Raw genomic sequence first — 20,793 nt, 5'->3', positions numbered from 1 at the left:
AGGTGGGACCTGGTGGACTAGCAGTTCTAGACCTTCCCTAAAATTCACTCTGAAGACTAACCAAGCTGGGAGCAGGAGTCTCCTACACTACTTACTGTTGCTCTCAGAGAATACCCTTCGGAGTGCTGGTTTTGGATAACCCAGTACATACAGCTAAGGCTATCCACTGGTGTCACAGCCAATGGTAACCTCAAAGGCCTATTTCGTAACTCCAACAGTGCAGCTGTATAGGGGTGTGAAGATGAAGGAATACTGACTCTATGAAATCTCCACCTTTTTCGATATTTAGGAAAGGAAGGGGACCAATGGGGGAGGGGAAAGAAAGATGAACATAACCAAAGTACATTATCTTTATATATGAAAAGTATCACAGTAAAATCTCATCATTTTATATAATTACATGTGCTAATTTTTAAAAATCTAATTGTTCCTCAAAACATAGTGACTTTGAATGGAAATAGTGGCAACAGATTTGGCATCAGTTCCTGTTTTGCTCCTTATCACAACTTTCGGAAGGTGCTTAAACTCCTTGAGCCTTAGTTTTATCATCCGTGAGATGGAGCAGTAATATTGGCCTCAGAATCATTTGTTAGAATTGAATGGAGCTAATAGAGTCACAAACTCAGCCAAGTGCTGTGTGAAGGGGGCAGGGGAGGAGAGATTGATATCGCGTGATACAGTGCTGGGTGAACAGTCAGATTCTCTGCTTATTTTACTGCCCCCCAGTTGCCTGGCTGGAACCACACACAGCTAACCAAAACACATCTCTTTCTAGTTATCTGGCTAAGAATGGAGCTATTGTCATTGAAAAACCATCTGCCCTGGGAAACCCTTTGTTCCTTGAAGGAATTATCCAATGCTTATCCAAGGGAGGGGTTCCCAAGAGTCTGGCAATAGATCTGTCATGCAGTCAGTTTGTTTTAGGGTTCCTGGTTGTTGCTATGTAGTAGGTTAGTAGGAGATAAATGTGTGGTGGGGAAGAGGTTTTGGTGGTGTGCCCATAGTGCACCCATGGTGTGTCCATGGTGTGCTCATGGTGTGTCAAAGGTGTGTCAAAGGTGTGTCAATGGTGTGCTCATGGTGTGCTCATATGAGAGGTCACACATGGGAGAGCTGACCGTCTGGCTTTGCACACAAAATGGGAAACCTTGAGCACCAGGCCAAGTGGGTATGGGAAAAAGTGATGTCGAGTCCCATGTGGGAGACACCAACTTTGGCCACTGCAGGCTGCTTTGGTTCTTATTGATCACCTTGTGGCCTCTAGGGCTTGGCCACTGTGGCTGATGCCTTTTATAGTTTTAAGACTCAACAGTGGTGTCCTCCCACTGTCTCTGGAAGACCACCCACCAAGTTCCTCTGGAGTATAGAAAGCCTGCTTTTCATAGGTGGCCTGGGACACACACCCCTTGGGCCATTTGTTTCACCTTTGTTTCTATGGGTGCCTTTGAGCTCAATCAAAACCCCCAGAATAGCTTTTCATGTTGGATTTGTAAGACAAGTAAAGGATTCTCTATCCTGGTTTAGGATTTCCTTTCTTCTCTTCTTGTCCCAAACTGTAGGGTGGTATCATGTCCCAGATTTTTTTTGCTTTCCCTTCTTTCTTTTTTTCAGATCGAAGTTTAGATATGATACAGTGTAGTGTTTGTCCAGTAAAAAACATTCCTAATTTAGGCAAATAATAACCAAATCAGCTGAGTAATTATTACAGTAAAATATGCCCAAGCAGAAGCTTTCTAAAACTAGGCTCTGCAAAACCGTGACCATTGTTGGTGGAGGAGCAGCAGTCCTTGTTTTGAGAATATTTAGTTGGGAAAGTTACAGCCATCCCCTGGCAGGCTGTGGGGACGGGTAGGTATGGGTGTGGGTGGGGCAGGGTGTAGGCACAGAATTTTCCTAAGGACAAAATAAAATTTATTTTTTTAGTGAGCTAAAGAGTATAAGTTTTGGTGTCTGGCATAAGTTTTGGTGTCTGATTATTGGGTTATTCCCCCCCCCCCAGGGAAAGAACAAGAGAAAGACACAAATCACCACGGAATAAAGATGGCAGGGGGTCAGAAAAGTCTGTCACCATCCAGGCTCCCACTGGAGAGCCCTTGCTGGCGAATGACTCTGCCCACACAGGCACAGAGGAAGTTCAGGTAAGGATCAAAGGCTGTGCTGTAAGCCAGCTGCCACTCAGCTCGGCGCCTCCCTGCAAACGTTTTCCTAAGTCTTGTTGCACTAAGTTCTCTTGGGTTTTTAATCTTCGTTTTTCTAGCATCTTAACTACTTCTCTGGTTTTCTTGTTGGTCTAAGAACAACATGTCCTACCATTGAATACCTCGGGGTGGAGGGGGGGTCTGTCCTTTCTGCCGTGTGCTTGGTTAGCCTTCTTTGAATGGTGTTGGAAAGAAGCCAGCTTGGCTGGTGACAGGTCAGAAGAGGGAAAAAGGGTCCCTGGAGACTCATTCTAAACTGGAGCAGGACTGGAGAGGGCTGGAAACTCCCTCAAAAACAAACAACCAAAACAAAACAAAAAAACAAAACAAACAAACAAAAACAAAAAATGCACCATCAGGGAATGCTTAACATTGACTCAGAGTCAGCCCAGAAACTAGGCATATGAGGGAAATCAGAGTGTTGGCATTCAGATGACAAGCATGGAAATCGGGGTGAATGAGTTAGTACTGAGTCAAAGCTCAGGGCAGAAAGACGTCCAGCAGACTTTAGAGTTAGTAGCGGTAGTCTTTAGGGTACATCAGTGTCAAGGCCACAGGTTGGGGCTGGGACAAATCTGGAGAATGGGTTTCCTCTGTCAAGATCCATCGGCTTCTCTGGTCCAGACTGCAGCCACTCAGGACCGCAGGAATTTGGGGTTGCTAGGCCTTGCATGTTTAAGTGATATTAGCATTAGGACATCAAATGAAGTCAATCAGTTTTAAAATATCAGCACTTTATTACTTAAAAAAATAAAAGAAAGTTGTGTGGGATTGTCTCTGAGGCCCAACTGTTTGGCAGCCTAGTTGATTTAAATAAATGTGTGAGCTATGCTCAGAAGTATGTTTGCACTGCCCTTGCCCCCCACATCTCCTGAAACGTTGCATGCCCAGCCTTGCCTCACATAAACAAAGTGATGTAGGGCACACAGCTCTAAAGATACAGGAACAGAGATAAGCATGTATCCGTGCACACCTGTAGGTGCCCACAGAAAGACATTTATAATCAGATAGGAAGACTGGAACTACAGTTCCTCCAAGGACACAGATGCCTTTGAGACTCAGAACTGCTTCCCCACTGAATGTGGGGTTTGTTCGTTAGTGAGCAAATGCCTTTAATGCCATTGTGCTGCTTGCTTTGGTTCTAGAAAGGCGGATGGATGGATGGATGGATGGATGGATGGATGGATGGATGGATGGATGGATGGATTGGAGATGGATGTGGTCAGTTTTAGGACCAGATCATTCTCAAAAGTTTCGTAGGTCAGTTTCCCCCTGGACTTGTATTCAGGGGTGCTAGTAACCCACTGTGAAAAGCATTTGCTTCTTTGTACCCTGAGTTTCCTGGGAAGCTGTTGATGCTTACAGCAGGATGGTAAGAGGAAGCCCTTTGGAGGTTGTGTGTTTCAGCAGCTCTGTCAACTTGGATAATTTAAACATTTGTTGTCCCCAGCTTCTGAGAATCCAAAGGTTTAGACTGGTCAAATTCAGATCCATTTCCCACCCCCCAACCCCCGAAGACCTCAAATTTGAAAGAAGCCTTTGTAGAGCCCTACTTTTTCAGACAAGGATGTGCAAACGTTCTTAAAATGAACAGGGACTTAGTTAGCAGTGCACTGGCAGGAAGCTGATACACGGCTGAGTCAGAGCAGTGATATTACACAACAGAATGTCCGCATATTTGTAATGGTTACCTCAGCGGGGATTTATCCATCGCATGTGTAGAATTCAGCATTTGTCTTCTCTGAGATAATTACCACAAAGTGAACTGTTCTCTATAGCCTGTGAACTTGTCTTATATTAACGCAAGTTATATGTCTTGGTGGTTTGTTTTCTCTTGTTGGTGTACCTTTTAAAAAAGACTGACCTAAATTTACACACAGAAACCAAATGGTTCTCCAGGGTGTACTTTGATAAATTTTAACAGATGAACCCACACCCCTCAGCAGAAAAACTCCTCCTCCCTCTTCCTAGTTCATCCCTACCCCCACCTCCACCTCGCCAGGGCAACTGCTGTTTGGATTTCCATCTCAGGGGGTTGGTTTTGCCTGCTGTAGAGTTGAGTATAATTGGAATCATATGAGTTTTTCCCCACTCAGCATGATGAGTTTGATATTTATCCATGCTCCATGTGCTACAGTTCTCTCTCTGTTATTTTTGCTGACTAGTGTTCCACTGAATTGACCACAGTTTGGTATCTGTTCTGATGGGTGGACATTCGAAGTGCACACATTCCAACTATGATGGATTAAGCTCTTGTGAATACTTTTATAGGTCTTTTGTGGACATATTTCCATTAACTTTTGATAAAATCTAGGAGTCGAATTGCTGGTCCGTATAGTTAAACATATGTCTACATCAATGTGAAAGTGTTAAGCTAGTTTTCTGGTGGTGTTAAACCATCTTAAACTCGACCAGCAGTGCCTGAGGGACCTGGCTGCTTCTAACTATTGTCTATGGCCATTTCTCTCATGCCCCGTGATACTTCTGACTTCCTAAGTTGATGGCTTCCATGTCCCTAGGTTGAGATCTTTACTAGCCACTCCCAACATTGCTCAAGTCTTCATAAATTATAATTTTTTAATGATAAAACATTATTTCTTTTTCTGGATTTTTTTAAAAATTAAATATGTTTTATTAATTATTTTAGAATTTCATACATGCATAGGATTTATTTTTATCATATTCACGCCTCCTAATAGTTTCTCCCAGATCCACCCTCACTTTCTCACCCGCTCCCAATCATATGTCCAATTTTAAGCATTTACCTAGTCCAGTCTATGAATTAGACTGAGTCATCCACTGGATTATTGTCGACCTACCATGGGCCAAACCTTTAAAGAAACCAAACTGCCTCTCCATCCCCCGGAATCCGTGAACTGTTATTAGCTCCTCCTCGCTGGGTTAACTGAGGTGTTTTTGTGCAGGCAACCATAGCTGCTGTGAATTCGAGAGTGCAGCATCCTATCACGGCCCAAAGACACTGTTTTTCCTAGGTTCTCCCTGAACTCTGACCCTTACCATCTTTCATCCTCTCTTCTGCAGTTGTCCCTGACCCACAAACATAAGGAGTGTGATGCAAGATGCCCCATTTGTGACTGAGTCACCTTTCCTTTTAATCTAACTAGTTCTGAATTTCTATGTTAATTGCCTCCTTCACAGAGAAACCTTTTTGACAAGGTCTGAGAGCTACACTACCATAGGTAGAGAGGTATATTATGACTGTTTAGCAGAACAATGGCAGTGGTGTCCCCCTGAGATCTGTGAGTTCCCCAACCACGGATTCTTGGCCAGATGTACAGTACTAGGTCTGTTTCCTCCTGTGGAGCAGGCTTTAAATACAGTCGGAAAGCAGTTGGTTACTGTCGTAACACCACTATGGCAGCCATGGGCATCTCTTCCCACACTGGTATTATTGTAGCTCCGAGAGTTCATAGTAAGACTACTGATAACTCTCCCACTGTCCTATGCAAACTAGCCAGCAGGGAGGAAGAGTCCGTGTCAGTACCTACCAGATTTCTCCATTTCCTATGACCAGAGAGTACGATGCCTCAGCAGTAAGGTCTTACTATTGACTTCTGGTGGACACATCCAGCACTGGGCTTTTTATTTGGTAACCTGAGCCTTCTGTGAGGTGCTTTGTGCCTTATGTAGGGAGATTCCAGTTACACTCTTATATGAATATATGGATATGTGAAGTTTGTAAAATAGTAGTTCTCTTCCCCAAACTCCTCTCCCCACTTAAATTTCCCTTTCCATCTCTTCTTTCCCCTTCCTATAACCTGTGTTCTACAATCCTCTCCCTTTAAAACCTTTGTTATCCCCTCCACCAGTGGTCCCCTCTCTAGCTTCTCAGATTCTATGGCTACTCCAAATTAACCACACAAATCCAAAGACTCACTGCTATGGTCCACATGTGAGTGTGGACATGTGGTAAGAGTGATCTATGTTGCCGCTTTAATCTACGAACTGAAACCCCATCTATCGCAAGCCTATGTCCTCATTCCAACTCTTTGCTCTCTACGGAACTGTTTTTCCCAGTTAAATCATATGCATGGGGCTCACAGGGTTTCTGGTGCATCCTGGCTCTGTTGTGCTCTAAGAAGCTCTAGCTGCCAGTGAAACAGCAGCAGCATTCGACAGCCTAGCAACAGACCCTTGTTGAGTGAACAGTCCAAGGGCCCACACCAGCAACTGCCTAGAATCATTAAAGGAGAAAGTATTGAGTTTGAAGATATATTAACCCTGGTATTCCTATGCCCTCGTTCAGTTTATTATGAAAACATATTTTAGAAGAAATTTTTGAGCTCTTCTGGCCATAGAGTTTTGAACTTTCTTTATTTAGTCAGTGAGAAGTTAAAGAATTCTTAATGCTGCTTCTTACTGCTGAGTCCTATAGAGACTTAGGTAATGTGTTTCAGCTGTGGGCGAGTTTGTCCTCTCTGTGGTAGGAATTCTTGTTTTGTGCTCTCTGCTCTGTGGAACTACTGGAAGGTCTAGATTTGGGCTTTGTAAGCCTAGAACGTAGCATGGGAGGGGTTTACTGCACTAAGGGTGGCTGTTCTCCTGTAGCAGAGTCCTGCAGCTTGATCTAACAACTGCTAGTCACTGTAGTTCAGAAAGGCCAGAACTTTTCAATTCAAGGGATGACAATGTGAAATAAAATCTCCCGAACAAATTGAAAGGTTAAATTGTGTTTTCTAGGTTGAAAGGGCAAGTATAAAATACATTTTGAAAATGTCAGTGAAAATAGCTGTAGTTAAAAATGCCCCTGTGTTAAAAGCTGATTCTATGTACATTTCAAGAAAGTTGGGTAACTGGAGTATTTTCTTTTGCTGTGGCTTTTATAAATCACCCTCGTTGTCTTCTCTGTCATCAGGATGACAACTGGGGAGAGACCACCACAGCCATCACAGGCACCTCAGAGCACAGTATATCCCAAGAGGACATTGCCAGGATTAGCAAGGACATGGAGGACAGTGTGGGGCTGGATTGCAAGCGCTACCTGGGCCTCACCATTGCCTCGTTCCTCGGACTACTCGTCTTCCTCACCCCCATCGCCTTCATCCTGCTACCCCAGATCCTGTGGAGGGAGGAGCTGAAACCCTGTGGCGCCATTTGTGAGGGACTTCTCATATCTGTATCGTTCAAACTGCTTATCCTGCTCATCGGAACCTGGGCGCTTTTCTTCCGCAAGCAAAGAGCGGATGTGCCGCGGGTGTTTGTGTTCCGAGCGCTGTTATTGGTCCTTATCTTTCTTTTTGTGGTTTCTTATTGGCTTTTTTATGGGGTCCGCATTCTGGACTCCCGGGACCAAAATTACAAGGACATCGTGCAATATGCAGTCTCTCTCGTGGATGCGCTGCTTTTCATCCACTACCTTGCCATCGTCCTGCTGGAACTGAGGCAGCTGCAACCCATGTTCACACTGCAGGTGGTCCGCTCCACCGACGGAGAGTCCCGCTTCTACAGCTTGGGACACTTGAGGTAAGGGGCATGCACACGGAGTAAGCAGAAAGGATAGCCAGTAACTCTAGAAGAGGGCTGGCTATTAGTTGGCAGGGGTGAGGCGAAGACCTAGAGGCAGATGCCTGACCCTTCTCTGGTTTTAGTAGGGGCTGTGTGAGATGTGAGGTGTCCATGCTTTTCCAGTGGGGCTCTCAGCTAGGTTCAGAGCTTTGCTGGACTCACCCTCTACCTCCATGGCAATTCTCAAAGGTAGACACAATGACGGCTACCTACCTCGACTGTGAACTAGGCTTAGAGATGATGGATGAGGTGACCAGTACTTCCACTCTGTCCAAAAGAATGCATCAGGTACTTACTGTAGCCAAGTTTTGAAATCATCCTAGTTGTTCACCAGCAGATGAATGGATTTTAAGAGGTGATATATATAATATATATGTATATGTATGTATATATGCATATATATGTAGTAGAGTTTTATTTAGCTATAAAGAAGAATAAAAATGGACAATTAGGATAATCATGTTAAACAAAGAAAGCTATATCTGCAAAACAGACAATCACATTTTCTCTAATGCAGAACTTAGGTTTTATATGTATACATACACACACACACTATATATATATATACACACATATATATATATATGCTAGTGAACATAGTTAAGTACACGATGCATTTTATCAAAAACCACATTATGAAATGTATTACTTTATACAACAAGTGTACATCACACTCCTGAAATCAGTATTCAAAAATATAATGCCATTTTTAAAAATGATGCATCTAGTTTACCTTGGTACCTTGGTGGGATTATTAGCTTCTCCTTTTTGCTTCTGCTCTCAGAGACAGCCTGGTTTGGTCGGTCAATTATGTAGTCACCCTAGTGACTGATAAAGACTTAGGCTCTAATCAGTGGTAGTAGCTCACACCTTTAATCCCAACGTCTGGAGGCTGAGGCAGTCAGATCTCTGAGTTCCAGGCTAACAAGGGTTACACAGAAAACCTGTTTCAAAAACAAAAAAAAAAAAAGACCAGACTCCAGCTACAGACAACAAATGTGTAAGGATTGAGTGTTTTGAAACATTTTCAAATGAAAATTCATATCGGTGCATAATTTTAGTGTATTATCGCATGGTTAACTCAAAGGGTAAGAGTCTCTTTTTTATTTTATAAATAAATGAAGGTAAGCACTCTATCCTGGTTATACTATCAAACCTTGTGCGATTTTATTAATCCCAGTGTTATAGATGAAGAGCTGGGGTGGAGGTGTAAGTAGTTTACACAATATATCATGCGTGCCCAGCGTTAGTTGTATCCCTGCAGTGTCCCGGGGCAGGCTGAATGAATGATCCAGGTATGACATCTGTCCTTCTGTCCTTCTGTGTAATATCTTACTCTTTCATCTCTTTCCTTCCGTACATTTTGAGATCCCTGATGACATAAGCTGTGTCTTATTCCACCTGGCATCCTTGGTGCCTGGCATGGAGTATGACCCACAGTTGGCAGCCATGTGGTTCCTGGGTGATTGACCCACTGTGGTGGTTTGAATGAGAGTGGACCCCATAGGCCCATGTATTTGAATGCTTGGTCCTCAGTTGGTAGAACTATTTGGGAAGGATTAGGAGGTGTGGCCCAGTTGGAGGAGTATGTCAGTGAGGATGGGCTTTGTGGTTTCCATCTATTTATTTCCATTTATTTAGTATTTCCAATTATCTCTCTCTTCTTCTTGCCTCTGCCTGAGAGATGTAAGCTCTCGGCTGCCTGCTCCCTGCCATGACAGTCACAGCCATAGACTCTAAACCTCTGAAACTGTGGGCCCCCAGAATAAATGCTTTTTTTCCCCCATAAATTGCCTTGGTCATGGTATCTTGTCACAGCATTATAAAAATGTCACCTTGGATGTCTGGCTTCAAAGTTTCACTGTCCTGAGCAGTAACCGCTGATGTGTCACATGGCAAAGCAGCCAGGACTGGTGAGGACACCACAGTGGCCATCAGAATAACTGGCTTTGTCATTGTTTTAGCCACTGTCCAAAGAGGTGGCCCAGCCCCAGTTGGAGTCAGATCCCACAGCCCATCCAGTGTCCTGCTGATGTGCACTCTTACCCGCATCCTCTGGCTCAGGTCATACTGCCTGAGGACAGGCTGGTTTAGTGTTCAAGCCTGCTGCCACCAGGATCGAGCCCCAGGGGAATTTCTCTTTGGATTAGTGTGCCAGGCAGGCTAAGTTGGTTTCAAATTCTCTGTAGATGCCAGTAAAATTGTGGGAGCCAGGAAATCACTGGGCATTGGAACCTTAGAGAACTTTCTTCCCACTCTTCACACTAGAGAAGGACCCCTCCTGATGATCTTTCATGGAGCCTAAGCCCAGAGTTTTCCAGGGCTCCCAGGCACTTGGAGAGAGGCCGGCATATGGCTTTGAAGTGGACAGTTACTCTGCCAAGCCTGACATGGGACCAGGGCACAGGAAGATAGAGAGTTTCAGACAGTGGCAGCTGCGAAGCCTAATGGTAGACAGCCCAGCTCGGAGGCAGGTCTGGTTATAGTTGATGCTATAGACCTGTGGTCTCAGAGCAGGTGAGTAGCATTTGGGACTGTGGCAGCCAGCCATAGACTAAGAGTGAGACGAGCTGCAGCTTTGTGTCCCAGTCTTCCTTCTGAGTAGTGTCCTTCCCAATTGCACAGAGAAGGGTAATATCACCCTCACCTTAGTCAGTCCAGGCTGATGGGATGAACGGCCCCTTCTGGGCTCCCGCCGTTCTCTAAAACAGGTTGACCTCACCCCCACATGAGACCAGGGTGCAAATGGAAGGGGCCTACCCAACGGCCCCTGGAAAATAGGAAAAGAACCTTTTGCTTTGCTTCCTCACTGCTTAGCTATGTGGGTCAGGGGCAGAACTGGGTGGGAAAAGCCAGACTGCTCCAGGCTGCTGGCCTGCTGCAAAAAGCAGTCACCTCAGGTCCCCAGGAAAACTGCAAGTGACATATCTAACAGGCTTGGAGGGGAGTGTTTGAGTGGAATTCTTCCTTGGCTCCTCATTCTCCCCACTTTTATCGGTCCCTTTTGTCCCCTACGTGGTGATTCTGAATTCTGAGGTGAGAGGAAAGGTGTCCTGTCTCTCCTTGGACAGCACTAGGTGTCCTGTGACAACCAGGGTAAGAGAGCTAAAGCAGGCTTGGCACCTCCCCCTGGTCCCGTGCAGGTTATATCACCTGCTGCTCTGTGGGCTAAATCTGGTTCAAGCCCAGCCATGGTGGGAAGAATCAGTGGGGCAGAAATATAACTTCTAAGTCCTTTTGTAAATTGTTAAAATAGGAGGGAAGCGGGGAGCAGGAAGGACAAAGAAAGCCCCAGACATCAGAATAGCAGGTCTTCAGCAGACCCAATGAGAGCCCCAGGCCCTTTGCTTTATGCAAAGCCTTCTCTGCAGTGACCTACTGTGCTTAGGTGTGGAGAGCTGGGAAGGTCTTTCCTCCTGTTTTCAAAGGAGGTTTTCCTGAATGGTCTGAGCTATTTTTGAGCGTTTTCAAAAGAATGCCTACTCTTTAGTTTCATAAAGAAAATGGCTTCTTGTTAGTGCTCATAAAAGCCCTTGCTGTGGCTTTCCTTGTGGGCAGGGATCATTTGGGGTTTATTTGAAAACCTTCAGAAATGGAAGAGAGCATTGTTGCAGACTGTGAAATTCCATAAATAGATGTGAGATATGACATAGCCTTTAACTGATGCCTTGGGAGTCACAGGGCTTTTCATGTTTGAACTTAATTTACCACACCTCTGGGGGTCAGGACAAGTGGGACAGTGGCAGACATCTTTTCCAGTTGAAGAAGGGTTAAGGGACCTGTTCGAAGTCAGCAGCAGGTAGCACCGTGCAATTCATTGCCTACCTCTGTTCTCCATGGCTCCTGGGTGGGGGATGTCTCAGCCCATACACACCCCACTTGTCACGTTTTCTCACAGTGATTTGCTAAATTTCCTTTAACTTTACTAGAAATATAATTTGTTATTTTTTTTAACTGACTGTATGAGGGGAGAAAACCAGATGAATATGGAAAACAGATCTTAAAATGACATTTAATAGCTGCGATGTTTTCTGTGATTCGGAATTTTAGAAGCAAAACTTAGTAACTCTTAGAGCAGACGCTAATACAGCTGCCATGATGAGCAGCTACACAGCTGACCCACAGCAGGGGTCAGGTGCCTTCTTGCTTTGAACACAGAACTTAGTCTTGTGGGGTGGGGACTGTCTTCTTCCGTGGATGAGGAAACAGGCACAAAGGGTTCAGAAAGTTCTGTAGGACTCTGTGGCATTTGTAATCGTGAGAGACAGGGTTTGAGCGGTGGTGTGGTTTCAGAATGATTTAAACCACATGCTGTACTGGCCTGGAACAGAGAGAGGGTTTCCGATGTCTTCATTCACATCAGCAGGTACCAGCTGGTGTCAGGTGTGTCATACTCATTCAGTTCTGTTCACAGCTGGGTGGTCAGGAGGCGGGTGTCAGTGGTGGCCGCTCATTCTCTTCAGTCCCTTGGCTCCACCAGTTCTTTAATTTACCAGTTGACAAGGCCGGTCCTTGGGGCTGTAGCAGTGGCTTTGAGGCTCTCTGGTCGACCCTTCTTTTTTTACCTTTTCTACTTCCTTCAAATATGTTGACCCAGTGCTGTGTAATATCCAGCCTAAAACACAGTAACAACCATCATTTTACATCAAATGGTTCTGCAACATAGATTAGGCTCTGCTGGGTGGGTCTTCTATAAGCCCTGCATGGGTCCCTGTGTAGTTATACACACATAGCGAGCCAGCCTGACTCAGCTTCGGCCCTGCTCTGCACATCCTGAGATACTCTCCATCCCGACCTGGACCCGTTGCTCCTACATCAGTATCTAGACGTCAGTGGCAGCTCAAAGCTTCGAAGGATGCTCAAGTAGAATTCTCAGGCCCCACAGAGCTGAGGCCTAGAGCCAGCCCAGCAATACTTCTGCTGTGTGCATTCTTGGTTAAAGCCAGCCCAGATTTGAAGAGTATATGTTGGCTCACAGTTTGAGCATGTCATCCGTCACGGAGAGAGAGTCAGGGCAGCAGGAGGTGGGTGGTCACATTGCATCCTCAGTTAGGAAGCACATAGGAGGCAGGAGTTATGAAGGCTGATACTCAGCCTACTTTCTCCCCTTTATTCAGCCCAGAACCCCAGCCCAGGGGATGGCACCGCCCACAGTTACAGTGAATCCTCCCACTTCCATTGTCTTGGTAATCTCTCATAGGTATGCTGGGAGGCTAACAGTCTAAGTAATCTCTTATAAGCTTATGTCTTTGGATCTTCTAGATCAGTGATTCTCAGCCTGTGGGTCTCGATCCCTTGAGGGTCAAATGGCCCTTTCACAGGGGTCACACGTCAGATATCTTGCCTATTTACATTATAATTAATAACTACAAAAGTACAGTTATAAAGTAGCAACAAAATAATTTTATGGTTGGGGGTCAGCACATGAGAACCGTATTAAAGGATTCACAGCATTAGGAAGGTTGAGAACCACTATCCTAGAGCCCTGTTAATATCTCCACCTTAGGCTCCTCATTCCTAGTCTGCTTACCTTTATTTTAGATATAGTTCTGATATTTAATATCTCTATCCTAAAGAACCAGAAATATGTTACAAATGGGGACAAAGTGCTGTTCTGGGGTTGTGCAGAAATATTATTAACACCTTGCTAATAATCACCCACAGGAAGAAGAAAAGTATCACGGTAAATATGGGGGGGGGGCGGAACTGTGGGTTTCTACTCCACCTTAGATCATTTAGTTCCCAAAAGACATAAAACCATTATACTTAGAATAAACCTTAACCACAGATATCAGACCTCTATGCTATTTTGTCTACTTCCTGGTCAATAACCCTAAGATATAATTTATCTGCCTGGGCCACTCCTACTCCACCATGCTGGTCCTTGTGTGCTCACAATCCACCTACCCCATAGTATCTTATTTCTTCTTCTCCTTTCTCCCCTTCTTCCTCATAGTCTCTGCCTCAGACCCCAAGGCCAGGACCAGAAGCCCCACCTGCCTCTCTTCGCCCAGCCACAGGCTGTTGGCATCTTTATTCAACCAATAGCTTTAACTTAAGGAGCAAGGTTCCATAGCATCTCTTGGTGTGTGTGAGGATCTCCTCATCCCCGAGGATCTCATCAGGTGCAAACCAGATCTTGTGGGGCCAGTATTCAGCACTACAGTACATAGCAATAGACTAAGCCTCCACAGAAAAGTTACCCACAAAGGCCCACACATCTCACAGCACTGTGCGTATTAACTGTTTTTGTTGTTGTTGTTGTTGTTGTTGTTGCTGTTGTTTTAAATGCTTCATCGAGTAAGACGATGAGCATCTTGTTAATTGGCATTGAGAACGAACCCCTTCTTCACAGGGATGATAGCTAACCAGAGAGCCTTCTTTGCTTGAAGAGAAATGAGCCCGGAATTGCTTTGTAAACCATAGGAATGTATGATTGATTGTAAGCAGTTGTTGGACAGCTTTGCTGAAAAGACATTTTTATGATCCTTCTTCCACATACACGGTGAAGCCCTTATCCCAGTATGATTGCATTTGGACATGGGCTGCTAAGGAAATAATTGTGCTTACTTGAAGTCATCGGCTAAGAATCTAGGAATCTACTAACCTAAGAATCCGATAGGATTAGTGTGCCCTGGCACACAGAGACACCAGAAAGCCTACTCTGTCTTCATGTGCACACACACACAAACCATGTGAGAGATTGCCAAGGTGGTCATCTGAAAACTGGAATAGGAGTCCTCATAAGAACCAAATTGGCTTTGATCTTGGACTTCCAGCCCTCAGAACTGTGAGAGAACAATTTATGTTGTGTAATCTACCCAGACTCATACATGTTGTCACAGCCCAAGTTAAGATAAGGATATTATCAATAATAGCAATTGTTAACCTAAAGACCAGGAGTCCGTAGAGTCAATAAGCACTGTTTGTCCCTAATGAATCAGGGCTGGTCTTGTCCTCTGGGTGGCTCACCCACACATCCCAAGGCATGAGTAGAGAATTTTCTTTCCCTGGTTATTCTATGATTTTCTAATTAAAACAAGAACAGAGGAGTCTCCCAAGGGTTACCTTACTCCAGCATCTGGGAAGTCTTAAGTCCCTGACTGACTCCAGTGGTATCCAAGCTGGTCTTCAGGCCAGCTATGGGGCTGGCCCAGGCCTCCCCTCCCACACTGGAGACTTAACACCAATGGTCTTGGGAGGCTGCTGAGGGCCCAGAGCCATTGGCCACGACACTGAGGAACGTTTTTTAAATGCTTACTGGAGTTCTTGGTTCATGCTATTACTATCGTGGTTTCATATATAAACTGTTATTTTTAGACATGGGTGTTTTCATTTGTAACTACTTTCCAATAACGGTATTTTACCAGTCCCCATGCCCCACTCCGTTAAAAAGCAATGGATAAAAATGAATGCAAGCTTAAGTCTAGAGGGTGAAGGGTTTATTCAGGCTGTAGGAGAGTTTCAAGGCAAGCTCAGAGCTGCCGTTTGTGGTTTGGTGCTGTGGTACCTCTTAAAAGTGGCTATAATGAGAGTGTAAGTTTCTGGACACTGAAGCACTGTGTTTATACAGCTGTTCCCTGCCAGCTCCACAGCTGGGATGGCTTGCCGAGGGAGCATGGCATCTGCCTGCAGCCTCATGCTGAGGCCAGAGGACTCACCTCTCACAGGGTACAGTGCTCTGTGGAAGGGAAGGTGCTTTCCACTCCCTGGAGTGGGGGGGCGGGGGGGGAGGTTTGTGTGTGTGGCCGTTGACAGTGCCTTCCCAAGGGCAGTGCTTATATATGCTTTCCTAGGAGTCATGCTGATGTGGAAGGCCTTTCTGGGGACCATGTCTATATGGAAGCCATACTGGTATTTCCCCATGCTGGAATGAACAGCCTACCTGGTACCCATGCTAATATAGATAGCCTACTTGGGGGCCATGCTGGTATAGAGAACCTTCCTTAGGGCAGGGTTGGTATAAGCACTGAGGACCATGTTGGGGAAGGTAGCTGTCCTAAAGAGAAACAGCTGTGCTTCCAGAACAAGTGGCATGGCTTTCCCTCTAGAGCTCATGTGGGTTGTTCCCACACTCTAGCTCCTGTCCGTAAATACAGGTGTGATTGTGCTATCACAGCATTGACAAGCGGGAAGTGGTGACTGGGCATCCTTCTGACTCATGGATGGCATTCAGCTCTGTTCCAGGTCTAGCTTCGCCCTGTCTTTGTGATCGGAGATCCCATTGGGTAGCTGTTAACCTCTGGACCCCAGACTTAACCATCACATTCCCATCTTCCCAAAGCTAGCGGTGTTGATGTCGAGGAAGGTGAGGCAGGGAAGAGAAGGCCGGCAGAGCCTTGGTTGTATGTGTCTTCAGGCCTTCTTAGCCTCTGTCTAGAGAGATGTTTTCAAACACACTAGGCAGGCACTTCTTTGATCCTTAGGTCTCTGGTGTTTATCTTTATGTGATTCACCACAGTAATGTGTGAAAGTTCCCAGATAGGGACTGTTGCCAGACTGGACTGACAGTACAGGGAGGTGACAGTAAGGCGTGGTTCAATACTACAGCCTGAAGCAGAACTGCAGCCCTCTGGGGAGCTAGGGCCATGGCTTTTGCCTGTAGGAATAGGTCTCCTGGGTACCCAGTAGGAGAGGGCTCCTGTAGCCTTGGCTCTGGCTGTGCCTCATCAGACTCAGAGGAAAATGTCTGTCAGTACCGTCAGCAGACTCAGGCCTGCACAGGATTGTGCATAATGGCCAGGGAGCGTCACTCCCGTGGCAGCTGTGTGCTGTTTCTCCTGAGACCAGAAGAAGCAGGTCTCTCACAGACCCTTCCCAATGTGGCTGCACTCGCAGTATGAAAGTCGGGATCTTTCAGGGCTTCACTTTCTCTATAAAATGGGAAGAGTAAGAGCATGGGGTGACATGAGTAAGAGCTCAAGGTGACACTGAGCCTGAACTTTGGAGAGCCTTCCATGGTAACTCACTCAGTCCTGTTCTGTCTTGGAGGTCTGGCATCAGGATCCCAGGCTTCCCATGGGCTCCCTCTCCCTGCACTACAGATAAGGATGTGCTGTGAGTCTCCAATGGTATTTAGTGTGGAGGCCAGCAACCTTCTACATCCTGTCATTACTGAGTTAGAGCTGCCAGGCTTGACCACTAGCGAATGCAGGCAGTGATGGGCTAGCGTTTCCTGCAGGATCCCCAGCCAGCCAGAACCCCTGATCTGCTTCCTTCCTCGGTGGTGGTGTGCCCCAAGGTTCAAGATTACAGGCAGTCTGCACCCCAGAAGTGTGTCACAAGATGTTTGTCCAAGGAAGTTCACCCTGTCTCCTGGGTTAGTAAACATAAGCCATTTCCAGTTTCTGGAAACTGAGTTCCAAGGTTGCTTGTTCCCTGTTATCCGTGTAGGACTTGATCAAGCTGTCTTCCCCAATACAGACCTCTTAATTAAAAGGCAGAAGGGCTGGAGATGTAAACACGTTTTGTGCCTGCCTGAGGCAGCAGCAGTTGGGGGCAGGATGACTAACGTTTGCTTCTCTGGGATTCACACAGTTACTGCTGTGTGTGGCCCCAGCTCTGTCTTGCTCCTGGCCCGGGACAGTGAAGTCCATGTATGCAGAGTGACTCAGCGCTCATTGATACTGCTAGGGAGAATTCACAGTTGGCTGAATGGGGAGCATTGGTGGTTACATTAGTTACTTGCCTGGTTGCTGCTGTCAGATACCTAACAAAAGCACCCTAAGGAAGAAAGGATTTACCAGGAGTTTGGCCTCATTCTTCCTTCCAGCATCATGCTCCCAGATAAGACTCAGGCTCAAAATATATTTACAAATAACTTGACCATGTTGCTAGGTTTTTTCTTATTATATTGCCACTAAAATAACCCATTTATTTTAACCTATATTCTGCCACGTGGCTGTTCGTGTGTGCTCAGGTGCCATGCATCTGCTAGTCACATCCTCCTGGTGAATCTCCCTCCTGGCACACTCCCAGGATTCTTTCTGCCTCCCAGATGTTCCACCTCATAGTCCCTGCCTAAACCATAGATTTTTTAATTGACAGGTGATGTATCCATACAACACACAGGATGTCCTCTCCCCAGTGATGAACACTGACCCTGCTCCTCCCACTTCGGATATTTCAGAACAGTGGTTATCACCCACTTCCGTTCATACTGTTTCCTCTGCTTGGAATTTTTGGAGCCCAGTGTCTACAGAATGGGACCAACAGTGACCTGTTAAGACTCAGCCCAGACACTCAGCATTTTGTTGACAGTGATATAGATTCAGTTTATATTGGAAAAGGCTGAAACTCAAGAGGGTCTTACCTGTTTGGCCACGCTCTTTCCCCTTGGAGAGGAGTTGAGGATATAAGGGTGTTAGCCTGAATACATCCTAAAGACCAGTGCTAATTTCAGACCTCAGTTAAAACCCTCTCTCATCCCTGTCAACCTCTCCCCGTCCCCTCCCCTCTCCTTTGCTCCTCTCCCCTTCCAGCCCCTCTCCTTCCCCTCCCCTCCTCTCCCTTCCCCTTCCCTGTGTTTACTTCCACCCCTGTCTGAGTCTTTCAAGCACTCTCATCCTTTGGGTGGCTGTCACCACCTATTGGAGGAGTGAACATCCTTTAGAAGCCCTGCTTGTAGCTGGGCGTCGGGAACGCCACAGGTGTTCAGTGTTTGCAGTTGTTGGGGGAGGGGCAGCTGGTTATTCATCCTTTTCTGAACCTTTTCTGGACGTCAGTGTCCTTGGCTCAAAGGATAATGACTACATACCCTAAACGGAAGTCTTCCCAGATTTTACTGTGATGAGAAACTGTTTAGTGCGCCATCTGTCAGCACATGCCAAGGTATTCGGAATAGTGTCCTGGCACTGATGTGGGGCAGTTACATGTAAGAAAGATGCTTGCATTTCTTACTCGTGGAGAAAGCTGTTTTATTGACAGTGTTATAGATTCAGTTTATATTGGAAAAGGCTGAAACTCAAGAGGGTCTTACCTGTTTGGCTATGCTCTTTCCCCTTGGAGAGGAGTTGAGGATATAAGGGCATTAGCCTGGATACATCCAAAAGACCAGTGCTAATTTCTGAATTCAGTCATATGTTCAAGTTTGGTTGCAGAAGGCACAATCAAGGGGAGAGAAAATGAACTAAAAACAAAGGAATGTGTATGAAGGTGCACATGTATGTGTGTGGGTGCACATGTATGTGTGTGGAGGTACATATGTATGTGTGTGCAGAGGTGCATATGTATGTGGTTACGGAGGTACACATATATGTGTGAAGGTTCACATGTATATGTGTGTGGAGGTACATATGTATGTGTGTGCAGAGGTGCATATGTTTGTGGGTATGGACGTACATGTATATATGTGTGGAGGTTCACATATATGTGTGTGTGGAGGTGCATATGTGTGTGTGTATGGAGGTGTGCATATATATGTGTAGAGGTACACATGTATATATGAAGGTGCACATGTATGTGTGTAGAGGTACACATGCATGTGTATATGGATGTGCACATGTATGTGTGTGAGAGTGCATATTTTTATATGCTTCAGTCCCTCTTTCTGCACCTAGAGGGGTTAAAAAAGAGATGGTTTATGGCCAAAGTGTTGCCTCCAAGTATGAGATATTTTCATAAGTACAGGGGACTTGTCTCCAGAGGAAGCAGTAAGAACCAGTAGCAGAAGTTAAACATTATTTTGGCATAGTAGGAGAACGATCTTTTCAGAGGCTAGGGTACTCTCAAAGGAGTGAATTCCGATTTCTTTGATTTTTGAATCCCTGGCAGAACACAGAGATCACTCCATGACTGGGAGCGTGTTCCTCAGCTTCCTGTTGCTGAGGCAGAATACCTGAGATGGTCAGTTTTTCAGAAGGAAAGATTAACCGGGCTCACAATTCCGGGTTTGTTCGTTCGTTTGTCTTACGTGCTCACTCAGCCCCAACACTGTGAACTTGCAGCAAGGTAGAGCAGTGTGGTGGGGAGCATGCAGCCCAACAAAGCCATGAGTTCAACTCATGGCTGACAGGAAGCAAAGAGAGCTATAGGCGAGCCCAGAGTCCCCCCGCAAGAGTGCACCCTGTGTGTCCTGACTTCCTTCTGTGAGGTTCTGCCTCCTCAGGGCTGCTGAGGCTCCTCACTGCTGCCCCCTGGCTTCTCAGACTGACGACTGAGTCTTTAGTACATGGTGTTTTGGGGAACATGGGAGACACAAAGCATGATTCAGTATAAATGGATACTGAGACCAGGAATGGCGTGAACCAATGAACCGCATTTGCTTTTATAAAATGCTTGGGCCCATTGTTAATAATATGATATGATTTTGTATAATGCTTTATGGTTTGCAAATGCAATCATTGGCGAGATTTCAACTACATAAGGTAGCTGGCGTTCTCTCTCCATCACAGTCCACGAGGAAACAAGGGGCCAGAAAGTAACAGAATGGCAAAATCAGGTCTGGAGTCCAGACTTTCTCCTTCTTAGGCCAATGCCTTTTCTACCTGAGTCCTGGCCACCTCCCAGTAAGTGAATCGGATTGTCGAGTGGCTGAGTGTTATCAAAGAATGCTGGAACCTTAGGGTTTTTATGGTTTCTCCCTCAGGGAGAGCTATTCAGAGGGGTCTCCCTTGGCTCAGTTCCCGAGGCAGCCCGTCTTGGTGAGAGAGATTGGCACAAGTGCGTGCAGGGGCAGATCAGCCTCTCCGGCACACACAGGGACAGAGAAACTCGTGGCCATGGTGGTGTCATTCACGAGGCGTGTGCCTTAGGCCTGGCCCTTTAAATTATATTACCTTATAAAATCTTGCCAAGCCTAAACCAACCAAACAAGTCAAAGTGTGGAAGACAGAAGGCAAACACCCCAATCTCCAACATTTTCCCCAGCCTAAATGTCCGTTAAAGTGAACTCTCAGAGAGTCAGAGGCCAGAATTTGCCCACTAGCCATGATGCTTCGGAGATAGCTCTCAGAAACGGATGCCAGCCTTAGCCAGTATCCCATAGAGTTGACCCTCGGGGTCTCCCACTGGAATTTCTAACTACAGCAACCTGACAGGTTCATTTCGTTCACCTTCAGTGATGTACCTC

General features: G+C 45.8%; 1 protein-coding gene across 2 annotated transcripts in view; it reads left to right on the top strand.

Moving 5' to 3' along the window:
* Vangl1 (VANGL planar cell polarity protein 1) overlaps positions 1-20,793 on the top strand; it is a 48,390-nt gene that overhangs the window by 14,189 nt on the left and 13,408 nt on the right. For both annotated transcript variants that reach the window (XM_006233054.5, NM_001109584.1), the window contains exons 3-4: positions 2,000-2,138; positions 7,075-7,682. In XM_006233054.5, coding sequence (XP_006233116.1) covers positions 2,000-2,138; positions 7,075-7,682 — 747 coding nt within the window. The remainder of the gene's footprint in view (positions 1-1,999; positions 2,139-7,074; positions 7,683-20,793) is intronic.

The sequence above is a fragment of the Rattus norvegicus genome, chromosome 2, assembly GCF_036323735.1.
Source record: "Rattus norvegicus strain BN/NHsdMcwi chromosome 2, GRCr8, whole genome shotgun sequence".
Lineage (NCBI taxonomy): Eukaryota > Metazoa > Chordata > Mammalia > Rodentia > Muridae > Rattus > Rattus norvegicus.
Note: the sequence above shows the minus strand (reverse complement) of the source record. Positions and strands in the feature narration are given on the sequence as shown.